The following is a 20186-nucleotide window of genomic DNA, read 5'->3' as shown; positions in this document are numbered from 1 at the left end:
CCTCTCTAAAGGAAACATCCCTGTTGATGAAGAAGCAATTGGTAGAAAGATCCAGCAGCAGATAGCCCTTTTGAGTGTCAGAGAAACCCATGAGGACTGAAGGGTTGGCCCTGGGAAGCAGCTTGTCTGTCTCTTGCACTTGTTTGGCATAACACAAACAACCAAGGACTCTCAAATGCTCCAAGTTAGGTTCCTGTCCATATAGCAACTCAAAAGGGGATAAGCCATTTAGGACAGAACTTGGCATTCTGTTGATAATATAGGTAGCTGCAATAACACAGTGACCCCAATACTTGATAGGAATCTGTGCTTGAAATCTCAAGGCTCTAGTTACCTCCAGGATATGTCTGTGCTTCCTTTCAGCAACTCCATTTTGCTGAGGAGTGTATGCACAAGTCTTCTGATGAACAATGCCATATTTTTGAAATAGAGCAAGACAGGTAGAGTTTACAAACTCAGAACCATTATCAGATCTGACTGTCTTGAGAACTTTGTTGAATTGAGTTTGAATAAACACAATAAACTGAGTCAATACCACACACACATCAGACTTTAGCCTTAGCAGAAATAACCAGGTCATTCTAGTGAAATCATCCACTACAGTTAGAAAATACCTATGACCATCAACTGTTGCCTGTTTGTAAGGACCCCACACATCAACATGAATAAGATCAAAAGCAGCAGTACTTTTAATGCAACTATTAGGAAAGGGCAGTCTGGTCTGCTTAGCACATGGACACACAGTGCATTTATTGAGGATATCAGTAATAGTTGCTAATTTTGCAGGGAACAATTTATTAAGGACTGAACTAGACACATGACCTAATCTTTTGTGCCACAAGCTAACATCTATAGTAGAGTTCCTCCTGTGTGTTTTAACTCCAGCTGCAGCCAGTGAGATGGCAGTGAGTCTCTTTGCACCATGTTTCTGCAGAAAATATAGGCCATCTCTCTCTCTACCAATCTCCCTCACCCTGCCACTGAAGAGATCCTGGAATACACAGAAATCAGGATAAAAGGAGGCAAAGCATTTTAGGTCTCTTGTCACCTTTGAAACAGACAACAGGTTGAATTTGAACTGAGGCACATAGAAAACTTCTTTAATAACATTGTTGTCAGAAATATTACTGTCTCCAATATGTGGACTTGAGTAAAATCTCCATTAGGTAGTAGCACCTGTCTTGGCTCACTAGGAGCAGTTAAGGATGTTTTAGTGAGCATGTTAATGTCTGAAACCATATGGTTTGTGGCACCAGTATCAATGATCCATTCCTGCAGACTAGGTGATGAAGCCAAGAGAGCAATGTGAGTACCTGCTACATTTGCCTGAGAAGTGGAAGCAGAAGTGTGATTGTGATTGTTGTTGAGGATCTGCATAATTTGCTCATATTGTTCCTTGGTGAATGGAAAAGCACCTCCCTGAGCTGTGGATTGGGAGTTTGTAACATTGCTGGCTTGTGGAATAGAAGAACTACTCTGAACTTGAGCACTAGCACTTCCTTGTCCCCGATAGTTTCCACCACCTTGACTCATAGGCTGATAATGACTGTAATTTGTAGGCAATGATTGCAAAGGAGTACCCTGAGAAGTATTTTCAGCATAAAAAGGCATAGAGTAACCAGGTTCTACCATGACATTGTGTGCACTAGCTCCCCCTTTCCTCTTAGACTTAAAATCAGTTGGATAGCCTATGATTTTGTAGCAATTCTCCTTACTATGACCTTTCATTTTGCAGAAGTCACACTGAACATTGTAGTTCCTTTTAGGTCTTGAACTAGAATTAGACTTAGCACTATAAAGTGCTGTGGAATCATAGGTATTAGGGTTCATAATAGGAGGGGGACCTAATATACTAGCAGATGCAGCTACAGTTCGTTGACTTTCATCACTCATAAGCATAGCATAAGCCTGATTTACTGTAGGCAAAGGCTTCATCATGAGAATTTGGCTCCGAGCTTGTGAGTAGGAGTCATTCAAGCCCATTAAAAACTGATATACCTTTTGTTTTCGTAGATGCACAATAAACTCCCTTGTCTTTACACAATCACAACCAGGTGTAGGTATTATAGATTCAGATTCATCCCAGAGATCCTTAAGTTTTGAGTAATAAACAGAGATAGAGGATGTACCTTGACACAAAGTGGCAGTTTCCTTGTGTAAATTTTAACATCGAGTGTCATTTACCTTGTCAAATCTCTCCTGCAGATCTAGCCACACCTTTTGTGCATTAGTAGTATAGGCTATGCCACTGATTAGTGATGGAGCAGCTGAGTTCATTAGCCACGATAGTACGATAGCATTACACCTTTCCCATTGGTACCAGTATTTCTCGCGAAACCTCTCCTTTGGCCATCGACCATCAACAATTCCCAGCTTATTACGACCTAACAAGGCAATTCGCATCGATCTATATCATAGAGAGTAGTTATCAGTTCCAGTTAACTGAAATGAGATCAAGGAGATTCCGCTGGTATCACCAGGTGCCAAATACAGAGGATGAGTTACTGCAACTGTAACTCCTTCCTCGAACTCATCGTCCGATGATGCATGCGAAGCAGTCTCAGCTGTGACAGTAGCATTCTCATCATCAATCGCCATTGTCAACTTATTCTAGGGTTTTAGTTTCTCAGATCTGGAAACAATTGTGATTGCAATTGATTCAAATTGACAGAAACTTAAATGAATGAGGAAGAGAAATTTTGGATCGATTTGAGCTTCGATTCTGAGCTCAAGGCTCTGATACCATGCTAAACTTTATGGGAGAGCAGCCATGCACGAGCTTAGGTTAATGAAGAGAAGAAGAGAAGAAATGAGAGTAGAGAGAAGAATAGAGAAGGAATGAAAAATAGTAACTGCTTCTCATTCATTCTGAAAGAGATGTACAATAGTATGTGTATATATTTACACGTGAGTTAATCACCTACCTACTTAACTAATCTAGCTAAGTGTAAATAGACTAAAATACCCCTCAAGCTTTAAGTCACTCCTCTTTCCTCAACAAGAATCCGGGGAAGGGTCGCACCTCCGGGGTTATGATGTAGGCAGCCTACCTAATTTGTATCATGTATGGACAATTTAATATAATAGCAAAATTACTTCTTGAAATAAAGGTGATTGTCTCGGGCAAGATTCTGCTATAATATGAGTTTCCATTTCACTACCAAAATTACTCCATCTGATGCTGTTTATGGAAAGGAACCAACTTCTTTAATTTTACAAGTCCCAGGCACAGCGAAACTAGAGTGTAACGGAACAACAGTTGCTAGCTCGCGATCTTATTGTCAACGATGCGAGGGAGAAGATTGCAGCAGCACTAAGCATAGTGAACTAGAATTTTCTGTTGGTGAATTTGTATATCTCAAGTCGCAAGCTTATCTACAGACTTCAGTGGCTTAGCGGATGGTACATTAGCTTTCATCGATCGAGGTATTACAGAGTTCTAATATCCAACCTCAACTTGTTTGAAACTGAGGCGTAGTTGTTGTATATAACACATCAAGGAAGAGTCACGCGTTCCATCAGAGTCTAGGGACTTAGATTATTTTGTTCAATAGTCTGATGAAGTTCTTAACGCGCGCACACACACATGTACACACATCACAAGATTGAAATATAACAGAGAATATATACATGCAAAATTTTCTGTATAAAACTTAAGAGCAAGCTTAAGAAATCTAGGACTAGCTAGAAGAATTGAATATTGCAAAAGTGAAAATGTCTATTAAATAGTTCAGCATACATTTTAACCTACTAAAGTATGTATACAGATCATCAGGAGATCCTCAAGGGCTGCTAAAAGCTTCTCTGGCATTGTCGAAAAGGCCTCAATATTATGCTCTTCAAGACCGATCACGCCATATTTTCACTGTGCTCCAGAAACATCAGGAAATAAAAGCAAAATGCAATGCGTTTAAGTTCTATACGCTGATAGTATAAACAAAAGTTACGCAGTCAGTATATTATATATAACTTAAATCCAAATATCAAGAAGATTCAAAGGATTTCCACCAATTAGTCAAGATTGTCATTATCTGTATTGAGTGAAACAAGGCCCGAACAAAAGCGAATTTTGTTGAAGAACCTAAGTTAGAGCGATACGAATATGTCTGGCCATACGAGCTGTGGCATAGAACCAGATCATCTTCCGGATATGTCAATAATATAGCATCTCTTTCATTTATCCAAGTGATTGCTCCACAATGCTTACTTCTGTTAGATTAAAAAGCCATCTCGATCAACAACAACAAAAAACCCAGTGTAATCCCACAAGTGGAGTCTGGGGAGGGTAGTATGTATGCAGACCTTACCCCTACCTTGTGAAGGTAGAGAGGCTGTTTCTGATAGACCCTCCGCTCAAAGAAAGCATGGTCACAAGAAATCAAAAAAAAAAAATCATCTCGATCATTTAGTCGTTTGTCAAGTCAGGCAAAGTGAATCCTAGAATCCATAAGGAATGTCATATACACATACCTAGAATCCACCTCAGTGATCACTTCTTTCTCCAGATCAACAGTTAAATCACCAGAAGGAAATGTATCCAACCTGGCATTCCTATATACCGAACAAGCCCTGACAGAGCGATTGACACTCACATCTCTCTCATTTCCGGTGATTTACCTATTCGAGCACGAGTCCCTAACCCTTTTCCAAGAATTGTGATTCAAAGAGTAAATTTCAATCCGTGCATCGTGTTTTCTCTCATGTCGTAGTACCCTGACTACTTTGTAATAATTGGTATTAGGAACAATATAGCCAAAGCCAAAGTTATCAGCAACATATCCCAAATGAATACTTGGCTTAGGCAAAGATTTGAATTCTTTAGTTAAAGGGTTCCACAAGTAGACATAAGAAACATGGGACAATAAAGGTCCACAAATACAAAGTATACCATTAACAGGTTTCAATAGCATATAATCTAGAGAATGCAATTCTATTGGAATCTTGAATTTCCATATCACATTACTAGGGCATGAAACATCACTATTACTCAACAGTGGGTAAAGTTTATCACATATTACGTTGATACGCGTGGTGATTTTTGGTGTGGATAATAGAGAACGCCATGATTTGCAAATGAGACAGGTTTGGAAGAGAGATTTAAATGGCAGTCTGTTGAGGATGTTGATTATAATGTCAAATGGTAGATCAGTGAGATTCACTTCCCTTTGAGATGAACAAGAAATTTTGTTGTCTTTCACAGCCTTAATGAAGGATTCTTAGGTTAATTTATCATAGATGATTGCCATATGACAATAAAAGGTGCAATAAGAATTAAGAATTCAAGAAAATAATTTTCCATCTTAGAATTAGAGAGGGTAAGTTTTTAAATTTTTTGAAGTTTTGATGCTTTTAATACGCAACGTTCTTTATACGAACATTGCTTCTTCTTTTTTTGAATAAATAATGGCTGATATAGTACTGAAGAAAGATTCTTATTTTTCTTTTTTCATAAAGGACGTGTGTTGATTATCATGCCTTAAACCGAGTCACGAAGGACAAATTTCCTATTTTTGTTATTGATGAACTACTAGACGAGTTGCACGGAGTGCAATTTTTTTCTAAATTGAATATTTGCTAAGCAATAATCACCAAGTCATAGTTCAGCCATCTAAGGTCGATAAAATAGGACATTATGAATTCTTGGTGATGTTATGCGTCATTACAAATGCTTCATCAACTTTCCACTCTCTTATCAATGAGGTATTCAAACATCATCTCCGAAAATTTGTTTTGGTTTTCTTTGACGAAGTTCTAATTTATAGTACATGTTTGGAGGATCATTTAAAGCATTTGAAAAATGTCTTCTCACTTGTAAGAACTCATAGGTTATTTGTCAACCCCAAATAAAAGTATTTTTAGCTTGAGGTCAGTTAAGTATCTTGGCCATATTATATCTAACAATAGTGTTGCAGTGGATCCTGAAAAAATTAAAGCTATCACCAAATGGCCAAAACCAACGGCTCCTAATCTGTAACAGCCCAGCCCGCTAGTGATATTCTCCACTCTGGGCCTAGACCCTCACAGCGTTAAAACGCGTCACTAGGGTCTAAGGCTTGTTACCCAACATCCCTCTTGTGTTTTGCCGATGTGGGAAGCTGTCTAAAGTCTGGGGTGTTACATAACCAATGAGGGAGTTTTTGGGACTTTGTGGTGAGTACAGGAAATTCATTCAACACTATGGAAAGATAGCTAATCATCTATTGCACAAATGCTCATAAAGAATGCAAGAATAAGGGAAAGAAGATATCGCGGCTGATTTACTTTTCCTCAGAAATTCTGATGTCGATGGCAATTTGAAGGTCATTACTTTACTAGTTCCATGGTGGCTAGAAACAATTAAGGAAGAACATTCGACTAGCCCCAAAATCCAACTTTTGGTTCGCTTAGTACAAGATGGTGAAGCTATTGGTTCCTGGAGTTTTCGAGATGGAGTGTTGTATTTTAAAAGGCGTATTTATCTTGACGAGGAATCGCTTTCATTAAAGGTGATTATTGAACAATTCCATAGTAGCTAGCAACCATGAAAATCTTCATAAGACATTTCATCGTATTCGGACAAACTTTTATTGCAAGGGTTTGAGGAAAAAAGTTCAAATAGCCTCTTGCAGAAATACATGGTAAGTTTGTGTACAATAGACTCTTGTGATCAGGCTCTTCCGCGGACCCCGCACATAGCGGGAGCTTATTGCATCCGGCTGCCCTTTTGAGGAAAAAAGTTCAACACAATTTATTCGTTATTGTGATGTTTGTGAAAGATCATGTTGAGGGAACTGGCCTGCTAGAATGGCCTCTCCTAGAATGATCCCAGCCTCCAGATGAGGTACCACTGAAACCACCGAAATGTCAGGGCCTCTTGCCCCTCATCACGTCGTCGCTGTTCAAACTCAGCTTCCAGTTCAGGTTGATGACTTCATGGAAGTATAAACTTTATCAGTTTCTTAATTTTGAGTAGTTGTTTCATGTTTGCAGTCATAAGTTTGTTCTTTTTAGTGCAGCTTGTTCTTACTCGAAATATATCACTAGCAACAAGAATTGGATATGCAAATTATAAAAGTGAAAATGGTGATTATACCGATTTATATTACAATCCATTGAATATTGCAGCATCTACATTTTAACCAACCAAAGTATATAGAAATCATCAAGAGATGCTAAAAGCTTCTTTGGCATTGCCTAAAAAGCATCAATCCACACTGAAAACTTGAAAATAAAAGGCCAAAAGAACCATTCTTTATTGATCTTGATCATTAATAGCTACATTAATATCCAGACAGAAAAACACTACTAAAAGCTTCTTACTGAATAACATGCCATTTTCTCACTATACTCTAGTAACATTTGGTAATAAAAGCAAAACGCAAAGAGTTTACGTTCTATGCACTGATTGTATAAAAAAACTACACAGTCGGTTCATGCATGTAACTTAAGTCATAAATACCAAGAATATTCAAAGGATTCCCACCTATTAACCAAGACTGTCGTAATTTCTATTGAGTGAAACAAGGCTCCCAGCAAAAGCGAACTTTCTTGTAGAGTATGATTTATAGCCACGCCAATATTGTTGGCCATATTTACTATGACATAGAGCCAGACCATCTTCAGGATATGTCAATGACATAGCATTATCCATCTCATTTCTCCAAGTAGTTATTTCTTCACTATGTTCCCTTCTTCTGTTAGATAATCCCACCTCAATGATCACTTCTTTCTCCAAATTAATAGTTACAAAAATATCCGAGCACGATTTCTGAACCCTTCTCCAAGAATTGCGATTCAAAGAGTAAATTTCATGAATCCATGAATCAGGCTTTCTCTCATGACTTACTATCCTCAGTACTTTATAATCATTGGTTTTAGGAACAAAACCAAAGCCAAAGTCAAAAGCAACATATCCCATATGAATTTTTGGCCTAGGCAAAGCTTTGAATTCTTTAGTTAAAGGGTTCCATAAGTAGACATAAGAAACATGGGAATATAAAGGTCCACAAATACAAAGTATACCATTAACAGGTTTCAATAGCACATACTCTAGAGATAGCAGTTCTATTGGAATCTTGAATTTCCAAATCACATCACTGGGGCTTGTAACATCATTGTAACTCAATAGTGTGTAATTTTTTTGAGAAACTACGTTGATATGAATGGCGATTTCGGGCATGGATAATAGAGAACGCCATGATCTGCTAACGAGGCAGATTTGGAAGAGAGATTTAAATGGCAGTCTGTTGATGATGTTGATTATAATGTCGAACGGCAGATCAGTGAAATTCACATCCCTTTGAGATGAAGAAGAAACTGTGAGATTCTTAGGTTTATTCACTGTAGTTGATCTCCATATGACAATAAAAGGTGCCATAAGAATTAAGAATTCAAGAAAATAATTTCCCATGGCCATAATTTACTGATATTAGAACTAGAGCAGCATTTGAGGTACATATATATTTTCATCAAATCAAATATAGTTAATTTATAATTTGGAGTGTGATTAGCTTTTATTCCGTTAGAAAGGTTCACAAGAGAATGAGGTGCTGAAAAGATGGAGAGATTTGGTCGGGAAGCTAAAAAGGACGGATTTGTTATCACTTTGTTAGATAGTAAAAATGGCAAGAAAGTGTGGCATAATTGTTGGAAAAATATGAATAAAACAAGTATTTTTGATAGTGTCCAAAAGGAATTTATGCCACTTACTTTTCATTCAAAATTTCCATTAACGCTTGCATCAGAGTAGGCTGCCTACATCACACACCCCTTGCGATGCTGCGGCTTTTCCTCGGATCCTACGTGAATGCGGATACATCTTGCATCGGGCTGTCCTTTTTTACTTTTCATTCAAAATTTTGCGAAGTAGACTAATATGCTATACGGTAAAACCTTTACCATTCCACAATACCCTTCGGTGATATCTTTCGTTCTCTTAGCATGTAGTAGTACATTATTACTAACTAATTTACTAAAGAGAAATTTTCACAAACCACTATTGTTTAGTGGTTATTAGCTAGTTGTAGCTACCATTTACAATATTACTACCTATAGCTATGTTTTCAGTTTTTTTAGAGTGTATTCATGAATACAGTAGCAAAACTCTGCGTGAAACAGGGGATTCGAGCTAGACAATTATTGTATTCGACTGTATTCGACATATTTTTAGTACTGTATTCGATTGTATTCGACTGTATTCACGATATGTATTTGTGAATACAGTGACGTAAATAGCGCAAATCGTGGTCTATTCAGCTGCTTTTAAACGGAAAGTGAATCAATTAACACAATAGACTCCTAATATAACTCAACTAACTCAATTACATCACCCATAATCTGTATTTGACGCGAAATATGCTGAATATTTTTCCCAGCCGATAAATACAACAAAACATAGCAGTTTGAATACATATATACATCTGAAATACATGGAATACAGCGACATACATTGAAATAAATGAAAAAAAAAGACAGTGAATACAATGAAATACATGAAAATACAATTGAAATACATTGAAATATATTAACAGAATCTTCAAGTTGCTCAGCCCCAAACTCCGTCATCTTTGTTCAAGAATAACCCTAATGTCGTCTCGTCGAGAGGGCCGCGATTTTGACTCGAAACGCCACTGTTCCCGTTTCGATCAAGAACCCAGTCCCGTTTCGATCTGTATTTGGGAGCAGCAGTTCGCCATGAAGTACAAACACCACCAAAAGCAATGAAATCTTCCATCACTTTAATACGCTTTGCAATCATAGTAGTGAGTTCGTGCTACAATTCTGCCCAGTTCGCCATAGCAGAAGTGGATGGATGAGGAAGGAAGATGTACTATAGATTCGGAATGGGCTTTTGAAATAAGGTCCAATTGATTAGGGCACAATATATAAGAAGCGGCAATAACACAAAAATAGCAATTGGTTCGGTGAAAGTAGAGAGCTACAGGGAGTTTCAATGGGTGGTTTTGCCCCTCTCTGTCATTCTTCGCCGTCGATGATCACTCAAATGAAAATTTTCCGAGACAATGGAGATGAATCAATGGAGAATCGTGGTTGTATTCATGGAGAAAGACTGACGTTGAGAGAGAGAGGGTGGAGAAAAATCTAAAAAAATGAGAGAGAAAAATAATACAAAGCGTATTTTATTGCTTAAGGGTAGGAGGTGACCATAAATAGATATTTGACTATAAAATTCAAAAGGTAGCTATGGAATATAATTTTTTAAAAGGGTATTTATTTAAAATAAATAAGTTATCAACCTTTGCTATAGGAGGTAAAAATTCCTTTACTAAATAATACGCAGTAGTAAGAGGTGGGCTTAATTAACCTAATGTTGAGCAAACCATAAATTGGAAATGACACCAGATGACCACTTTTAAGCATGTCATTTAAAATATATCCACAGTTTACAATGTATTTAAAGATTAGCCAATTTCGCTCAAACTTCAGGACACGGCTTCCTAGAGTTTAAACCTCAAAACTCAAACTTCAGGACATCGTGTCCTAAAGTTTGAAAATTGTGTCCTGAAGTTCAAATCTTATTTCCTGAATTTTAAATTAGTAGTTCAGAAATTCAGGACACTAAGTCCTGAATTTTCAAATTCGACATACTTAGTCCTGAAGTTTGGATGAATTGGCTAATTTTTAAATACATTGTAAATTATGGATATATTTTAAATAGCTGGCTTAAAAGTGACTATTGCTGCACTTCGCCCAATGTGAAGCAAAAGAAGAAAAAGAGGGAGGCGGGGATGAAACGAGAGCAAGGCAACCTTTTTTTTTTCTTTGTAATATCCTTTATTCACAAATTATGTATACAAAATAGTAACAGTAGCTTAGGCTATGAATTTTTATTTTTTTACATCACTTTTATTAACACAACAAACAATAAAATACATTCTTTTGGGGGTAAACAGTAAGGACCAAACTATATTCTATTCAGCAGATTTCTTTCATCTCTCTCTCTTTTTGAAGAATGCTACAGTCAAATATATTTAGTTGTTTTGTAATGGTGATAGGACATTTTTGCGGTATTCAGCCAAACCCCATAATGGATATATATTTCTGTATGCAGCATAGTGCAACATGCAATTCTTCATGAAAACACCAGTAATTTCCTGCACATTTATGTTAAACACAAATCAGATAATTTTCCATAAGACCAATTTTTTTTTTTGATAACATGTGACCAGGAGGTCACGGGCTCGAACCGTGGAAACAGTTTCTTGCAGAAATGCAGGGTAAGGCCGTACAATAGACCCTCGTGGTCCGGCCCTCCCCTGGACCCCGCACATAGCGGGAGCTTAGTGCATCGGGCCGCCCTTTTTAATAATCGAGAAATCCCCGAGGGCCTGTGGCGAGGATTTTCTCCTTTGTTTAGCTTGTAATATGTAGACTAATTACCTGCTGTGGGAAGTCACCATCTTCCATCTGAGAATTAATCAACAGCCTTGCTGCGCGGTGGAGCGGCCTTGGATCTCTGCCAACCTGTCCAAATGGTAAAGTTGGTAAATTACTATTTTGAAGAAGAAAATATTTTACTATGATTTTGGAATAAATTAGCATTTACTAGTAGTAACAAGGAATTTACCTGTCCTGAGTGAATCAATCCCATCAATGCCCATGCAGTTTGTACAAGATTTGAGTTATCTGTTTCAAGTTCTCTATATACCTGTTTTGATCAAATACAAAGTTGAGTCGCAGTTGTATTTTCCAGAGGTATCTTTAATTTTTCCTCCTCTTCTATAAGGGGTACGCGTCTTAATAGAAAATATAGAAAACCTCCAATGTTAGAAAACTTGTTCTAAATTATTGAATGTTGGCATGAAATGGTCAGAAACAGCCTCTCTACCTTCACAAGGTAGGGGTAAGGTCTACATACACATTACCCTCCTCAGACTCCACTTGTGGGATTACACTGGGTGATTTGTTGTTGTTGTTGTTGGCATGAAAAGGATCCAAAATGGACCGGTATGATTATTGAGAATTCATATGGTCGACCCTAACTACGTAAAGATTGAGACGTAGTTGTTGTTACTGTTGTTTTACATAGCAATTTTGCTTTTACATTACCTTGTCTGGGCAAGAACGGTAGCTTTCGCCCCAACCACCATCAGACCTTTGTGTTTGTAACAGAAATTCAACGCCTTTACGGACAGCTGCACAGTTGCTGTAACTCTTGCCTGCTGCAGCAAGCCCTCCAAGCGCGAACCAGGAACCATATGTGAAGCACACACCCCAATTACCATACCTGTTAACATGATTACTCGTGTCATATGTTGTCGAACTATATGTTGTAAGTTCAAGGGGTTTCGGAAGAAAATGTAATATACCATGAGCCATCGGGCATCTGTACATCTTCAAGATATTTAACAGCATTAGCAACGAAATTGTCTATCTCTTTTGTTCGGTGTCCAGGGTACAGCTTCTTAAACAGAACAAGTGCTTGAATTGATGAAGCAGTGCACTCAACATACCTGGATTGACATTTAATCGGTGTTGTAAAATGAAAACTAACAAGGGAAAAGGGAAAGGAACCAGAGAAACAAATCTTACTCATGCTCAATGACAATGTCCGCGAAAAATTCAGTAGGATTGAGCAACTGTCAGTGAATAAAACAGAACAAGAAAGTTAAAGCACGGAGATAGAATTCCTAAATCATGAATTTCAAACTCAAACTTAACGATTGTTTTACTTGGCAGAAAAGTTACCTCCAAATATTCCGAGGCCCCTGCAGGCTCCCACGCTGCTAAACCCCCATTTTTGCTCTGCAATTTCATTTAAATTGGATCTTATTACTACTGTAAAGTATAGGTTTCTCTTGGAAATTTTGAAGCAGCAGAAAATAACTTAAGCTTAAATAACTAATGATTTGAGGATAATTTTTCAGTGTTTACCTGTAAGGAAAGAATAACATTCACCGAGTCATAAAGTCGAGAAGGTTCCATTGCCTCACCAACTAATTCAGGAGGCATTGTAGAGAAGAGAAGACAGCACTAGAGAAACAAACGAAAGAAGAGCTCAGACAAATTTACTAGCATCATCTTATCATTTTTTCTGCAATTACAAGAAGTGGAAATTTGAATTCATGGAAAAGTTAGATACCTTTAATGCTTCAGCAGTGCAATCAGAGACTTGCCAGCCATGATCTTGATCTGAAAATGTCCACGATCCTTTTGAGATATGCCGATACATCCCTTTAAAATCACCAGAAGGATTGTCCTTCACCTGCGAGAAGTCGCTTCTATTACTAAGGCTTAGTTGAAAATGAACCATTTTTTGAGAGAACAGTTGAATGCAAAGAACAAGTTTTCATGATTTAAACATCCAAACCTGCGATTCTTTTATAAAGTTGTGTCCTCTTTTAAGAGTTTCTGCTATCTCATCCTTCATCTCACTGGCCAATAGTGCTTGAATAGCAAAACCAGTATCCCATTCTTGACTACCAAAACTCTGCAATTAAACAACAAACACTCGGAAATTTCAGCAACGATTCTTTGCATCAGTTAAAAAAAAGTAAAAAAGGAGACTAGATTTTTTATTTTACAAACACGCGTTAAGTGTAAAAGAGATCCTATTTTAACTTGCTGTGGTTTGTGACATAGTATAATTCAGATCTACCAACCTGCATTTTCATTCCATCTTCAGCTACCCACAAATAATCTGGGATTCTAGCAAGATGTTTTTTGAAATAATCACCGTTGGGATCCTCAACCCAACAAGCAAGCATGCACAGTACCTACACCATCCGAAGTGTTACATAAGTGTCCAACAATTTAATTCATTAAGAAAATACATTTATGCAATCTGTTCAAAAAGAATCAGTTGCCATACTTTTTCGACACATCCAATGGTGATGTATCGACTATTCTCATCTTCATAGTGTATGTGTTTCATGGTAACTTCAAGAGCTTTATTTCTCAGTTTGTTGAAAGGCCAACGAGTCAATAGAGGCTCGGTACATATGTAGAGACTGTCCCACATCAAATCTTGAACCAACGGATGAGGGTAGTAGAGATCCTCCTGCAACAACAAGTATGTGTTTTAGCATTTCTAAAAGGGATGTTTATGTACATATTAACTTCAAAACTGATAGTTTTTTTTTACCTTAGCACATACATGGCGTACTTTTCTCCAATTAATTTCATTGTATGGTTGATCATATAACTCTTCCCTCAGTTGCAAAATGAGAGGTGTGATTGGACCAACAAATCTCTTCCCATAGAGATAAGACATTGGCATGTAGACCATTCGACAGTAACACCACATTTTCGCTGCATTTAAATTGAGAGTTAAAATACGAGGTAGATCCAAATGCTGCATAGCAAATCCTGAAAATTAATACCTACAACATGTACTAAATATTTAGGATGTCCAAATAAAAAAATTGACCAACCTGGATGTATGGGAAGAAAAGATGGAAGAATCCAAAACTCAGGGGGCATTGGGTTGGTTCCTAACCACTCAAAAACTCCAAGAATCTGAATGAAATAAGGGAATATTTCTCAGCAAAAAGAAGGAATATATATACATGACACTTGAATGTTTACTTTACAATGTAGAATGACATAATTTACTGAGTTTAACTTTTATATGCTAATCGTGTAAAAGAACTTTACACTATCAGGTCACATAAATGATAACTACAGTTAACTGTCCACAATAAGTGGGATTAGTAACATAGAAATGAAGGCAGGTTACCTGCTACAACAAGTTAAAATACACTAATAATGTAAAATTTTGCAGACCGTCATGTATATAAGTTATATCCTAATATATAATAAACATAATGACATGTAACACTATACGATAAGTAGGAATTAGTAACTTAGAAAATAAGGCAGATTACACCAGATTAAAATAAACTAATAGTGTTAAAAAAGTATGTACACGGTAAGTGTATATAAGCTAAATCCTAATTTGTATACTCTAAAAGAGTTCTTCAGATAATCATACCGAGAGCCATGTTTTACCCCATGAAGGAATCGCGGTGACACTACCATGATCAAGAATCCATTTCCTTGCTCTAGCACATGCATTGTTTTCGCCACCATCCCGTCCTTCCCCAAGAATCCTCATGCATATGTAACTCAGTGTTGTACAGAACATTGTACTATGACCTTCTATGTGCAAACCCCATCCACCATCTTCATTCTGAATAATTTAGAAGGTTGTTAGCAGTTCAGAAATGAGTTTAACTTTTATGCATACAAGTGTATATTAGTCTAAAGTGTAAAACTTTTTATACTGTCAGCCTATATAAAGTTAAATTATTTAGGAATCTGCAAAGCAATCTTTGGTAGAAAAGGATAGTATTCATTGAAACATTTTGTCAAGTACCTGGTGACAGTATATATACCGAAGAATTTCCTTCCGATGTTCAGCTGGGAATACAGTATTAAGATGACCGGTGATATACACACACATAACCTGCATTTTTCGTCCCCAAGAAAATGAACAAAGAATTAGTTTTCTTCAATACAACGTACAAGAAATTTTTTTATATAACCTAAACACAACTACAGATTCATAATATTTGAGATTAATAACACAGAAAAAGTAACATGTTACAACATATACTAACTAAAATAAACAGAGACAATTTAAAATCCTTCTACATTGTTGTGATAAAAAAATCTAAAGGCTAAATACATACGCAGACACTTAAAATTGTCACGATTTGTCATTTAGACGCCTCATTTAGACCTTGTTCCGACTGAACACCTGTAGCAGACCCAAAGTGTACCGATCAAACACATTTCAAACTAGCTTGGAAGTAACTCAAGCGCGTCTGCAAGCGTTCCTTACGTGGAATAATTAGTCAATTAAATTGTTCATACACTTGGAATAAGTCAATTTCACGCCTCTTTTGGCTTTCCATACTTCTACTTATGTTCATCTTTCACACCGAAGGGATTTAATTGACTAATTATTCGATGTAAGGAGCGCTTGAAAGCACGAGCTTGAGGTATTTCCAAACCAGTGGTGAATGTGTCTGATTGGTACAATTTGGACCTACTAAAGATGTTAAATCGATACAAGGCCTAAATGAGGTGTCTAAATGAAAAATCGTAACAACTACTTTAGGTGTCTCTATACGTATTCGGCGAAATCTAAAAGGAAACGTACCAAAGGTGGAAGAAAGAATAAAGGACCAGCATTTTCAGCAGGCCAATGACCATCACTAGCTTGTAATGCTGAAAAAAAATGAACAGCTCTACGCAATGAAGTTGTGGCAACTTCATCTGTAATTTCTTCTCCTTCTTCTACTTTTACTGCTGGAATTTTCTGTTCGAAATTCTTCTCTCGAAGAAACTGCATACATAGAAAAAATTTTGACATTTAGATTATTTTTAGAACATATTGCCTTAACAGTACAGACTTAACATGTAACCGAGCCGGAATTTCAATTTTATAGGGTCCTGTAGTTTAAAATAACGGCTTCCTCTATTAACTGAGTTCTAGATTTAATATTATTACATAAACAAATACTTAAAGAAAAGTTATTGGTTCGCTCGAATCCGTAGTTGTAGCTGCATGTAACTCGTGTCGTGTGGGTAGTCAAATTATGTAATGTTATATAATTTCTTAAGTTTGTGAAAATTCACAAGTAGATGGTTCAAAAGTACATATCTCGTTTAACTGAAGGTTAAATTTGCTTAGCCAAATATCATGAGGACCAAAATAAGAATTTATTGATATTTGAGGGATTAAAAGTGAAATTTTCCTGTCATAGTTATATGGTGATATTTTGATGGGACATGAAGTATAAGAAAACAATAAAGTACTTGGAAGCAACTCCAATAAATACTCATAATTTGTGTAGAAAGCGAAAAGAAAATAATTTCCATTTCAACTAAATTTATTAAATATTGACGTGAATATCAAGTCAAACATTCAATGATATATACCCAGCAGTACTTTAACTTTCCTTTTACAATAATATTTAATAATTATGTAATTTGGACATCAAATCTTTAAAATTTTGTTCATTAGTTGCTTATAATGATTATAATTCAAAACGCTAGGGAACCAAATTTGCTCATAAATCTGTTAACTTAGTGATGACTATAGGGGAATCAGAAATAGTCAGAATTATAATTGGTAATTGCAAAAATAGCCACAATTTTAAAAGTAGTCAAAATTTAGCTACTTTTTTATGTGAATATAAAATCTAAACAAAAACATCCTTAAAAATCGGGAAAAAATCCAGCATTATATGCTGGCGTTTGAATATTTTATAAATGAGATTCCAGCATAATGTGCTGGAATTTCATAATGTGTTGTAGTTCCATCATAATATGCTGAAAGTTTATACGTAGGAGCTCCGTAATCTAGTATATTATGCTGAAACTTTCCATGTATGTTGGAACTCCATACACAAGAGCTCGATAATCCAGCATATTATGCTGGATCTTTCGGTATTTCAGATTAATAGTTGTTATTTTTCAACCACTTTGCAAATACTTGACTATTTTTCAATCATTAGTCCGAAATCTGACTAGCCCGTCCAATTTTACTAACTATAGTGATAACTATATATATATGAAAACATGTGTCGTGTATTCATTGGACTGGTATAAACGTCGGGTTATGTACCTGCATTCGCCAAAGAAGATCTCCACTAGGCTTGACTTTATACCTATTATTCCAAAATTGTTGACGAGCCTCTTCAATCTCCTTTCGTTCTTCTGGTGTTCCAGCATTTGGATCAAACTCCCACGTTTGACGTCCTACGTAGTTGTTTGTGCTGTACAAATATGGTCCATCTTGTCCTTCTGCAATCTTCAACTTCCACATTCTTAACACTTTCTTCTAGCTTTTACTCTCCGAGTTGCTCTAAGAAAAAACCAATAAATTATACGTCAAACTGACGAAGTCAGAAATTTTACTAAGAATGTTATATATACGTCAAGAAGTAATGTTTGACTTGTATAAATAATATAATTTTCCGACAAAAAGTGCCTATGCATCAAGACAGCACAACACAGGGGCGGAGGCACAAGTCGAACCCAGTAGATTTTGCTCAAACAATGTATTTGTTGTTTAAAATTCATCAAATATGTACGAATATTAAATTTAAAACTCTAACACTTGAAATCGTATTCTAGAATCCAGAACTCATGCATAAGGCGGAAATACTGCCTCCGCCTCTAGTACTACCACATAACCATCGTTTATAATCTAATAATATAAATTAGAATCCTCACTATCCGCAATTCCCATGTATAACTACTACAATTGCTGTTATATCTCAATTTGAAATAAATTGGTTTCAGCTATATAAATTCTCACTGATCACGTAACGAAAGAAATTTAACAAAACCTACCACCCCTTTTCATCGAACCCATGAAAAAGGTCCTACAAGTCTCAAAACTTTTCATGCAAAATGAAGATGAAGTGAACAAAAATGGTGTGTGTGTGTGTGTGTGTGTGAGAGAGAGAGAGAGAGAGAGAGAGAGAGAGAGAGAGAGAGAGAGAGAGAGTAATGTGCAAGAAGGGAAAGATTTCCATACCTGCACGTTATGTAGAGATTGGATATGGAAATTAAAGGAGATGACTCACTTAAATAAGAGGAATATTTGCTGAAAGAGTGTAGGTGTAAAAGGGATGAAATGAAATCTGGTAAATTTGTTGATTTTCTGTTAAAGACTCACTAAGTTTTTTTAGGGGGAATTTGGAGAGAAAGCAATATACGAAAAAGGATACCTTTGTTTGGTAGGTTGCAGAAGATGATAAACTAATTATGACTGTGTTGTGAAAAATGTGAATGATCTATGCAACTATTTATACAAGGAATGTAATTAGTTTCTTTGTCATTTTATTATGATAATGAATATGCCATTTATCGGCTTTTTTCCTCTTTCTTTTTGTCTTATCTTCTTTTGTTGCAGAATTAATCTTCTATTTTGTTGAGTTTAAATTATTTGATTTGGTGATAATATTGAGTGTGAAATAGTATATGTAGGGCAGCCCGGTGCACTAAGCTTCCGCTATGCGCGGGGTCCGGGGAAGGGCCGGACCACTAGGGTCTGTTGTATGCAGCCTTACCCTACATTTTTGTAAGAGGCTGTTTCCACGGCTTGAACCCGTGATATCCTGGTCACATGGCAGCAACTTTACCAGTTACGCCAAGGTATATATATTCAAAATTATTATATATATATATATATATATATATATATATATATATATATATATATATATACACGTGAGTAAATGTTAGGTGTTTGTCCAGATTTTCTTACCATAATTGGTTTTTCTATCTCATGAAGGAAAGGACAACATATTTACCATAATTGGGTTTTCCTTTTTGTAGAAGGAAATTATAATTCTTCCATGTTTGGCTAGTCCTTTTTCTTGTAGGAAAATGTTTGGACTTCTTTAAATTGAGGATCCGTCCTTCTCATTCAGCAGTATCCATGATGTAGCCATATGGGGTTTGAGAGTCGTGTTTTCGGGGAGAACTTTACGAGACAAGTGTTAGTGTGTCACTTGTGTTTGCCTCTTCGTGAGGTTGTTCTCTCAATATTTTGTACTCTCTTTTATTCAGTGGATTGCTCATCTCCGACATGGACGTAGGTCAGCTGACCGAACCACGTTAAATGTTTGTGTCTCTTTTGGTAGATTTCTCTTTTGTTGTATGATTTATCGTCACTCAAGGTTTGCTTTGGTAGCTTCCGCATGACACCTAATTTTTTCGGTCCTAACAGTAAATTTATAAGAATTGATTGAATATATTTTCACTTTTCTTTTCAAGTCGGTAGTTCTAAATTTCGAAGCATGGTGCGAAGTTTGTTAATAATAAAGTGACAGAAAAAGATGTTCTTTTAGTATTAACCAATGTATTCTTTAGTCTATCCTTTAACCACCAAAAACTATTAGATATTTATCACTTTCATGCTAGTGATATGTCTTTAATTACTAAAAAATGCGAATTTTTGACATATTTTTTGTCGAAAATTCCTTTCTATAGACAACTTAAATCTAAAAAGTAAGCCAAGATAAAAGGAGACCAACATGTTTGCTTAAAAAGTTCCTATATTTATACACTTCATATAATGTCTCAATTAATAAATTACCAAAATAATACACTTCATATAATCTCGTATGGATTACAAAAATCATATATAATTATTAGAAATATTAAGTTGACAGATATACACAACAATAACTGAAAAAAATCGAAATGTAATTTTGGTAAGAAAA

General features: G+C 36.2%; 2 protein-coding genes across 4 annotated transcripts; both read right to left on the bottom strand.

The window, feature by feature from the left end:
- Nucleotides 7466-8395, bottom strand: LOC109227581 (putative F-box protein At5g15660). Its single transcript, XM_019392778.1, has one exon. It carries the CDS (start codon nt 8393-8395, stop codon nt 7466-7468), a length of 930 nt encoding a protein of 309 aa, XP_019248323.1.
- On the bottom strand, nt 10736-18703 carry LOC109226503 (beta-amyrin synthase). 3 transcript variants are annotated; one of them, XM_019391277.1, is made up of 19 exons: nt 18494-18703; nt 17576-17815; nt 16106-16291; nt 15317-15406; nt 14933-15130; nt 14373-14457; nt 14084-14250; nt 13811-13999; nt 13602-13715; nt 13310-13429; nt 13082-13204; nt 12874-12972; nt 12688-12744; nt 12532-12578; nt 12309-12452; nt 12049-12226; nt 11567-11647; nt 11380-11463; nt 10736-11093 (listed from the first exon to the last, which is right to left on the bottom strand). In XM_019391277.1, the coding sequence occupies exons 2-19, from the start codon at nt 17774-17776 to the stop codon at nt 10971-10973; spliced, it is 2286 nt and encodes a 761-aa protein (XP_019246822.1). In that variant the 5' UTR covers nt 17777-17815; nt 18494-18703; the 3' UTR covers nt 10736-10970. The 3 variants fall into 3 exon arrangements, with proteins under 3 accessions (XP_019246822.1, XP_019246823.1, XP_019246824.1); XM_019391278.1 differs by lacking the exon at nt 18494-18703 and adding an exon at nt 18307-18393; XM_019391279.1 differs by lacking the exons at nt 16106-16291; nt 17576-17815; nt 18494-18703 and adding an exon at nt 15633-15959.

This window comes from Nicotiana attenuata, chromosome 6 (assembly GCF_001879085.1).
Source record: "Nicotiana attenuata strain UT chromosome 6, NIATTr2, whole genome shotgun sequence".
Lineage (NCBI taxonomy): Eukaryota > Viridiplantae > Streptophyta > Magnoliopsida > Solanales > Solanaceae > Nicotiana > Nicotiana attenuata.
Note: the sequence above shows the minus strand (reverse complement) of the source record. Positions and strands in the feature narration are given on the sequence as shown.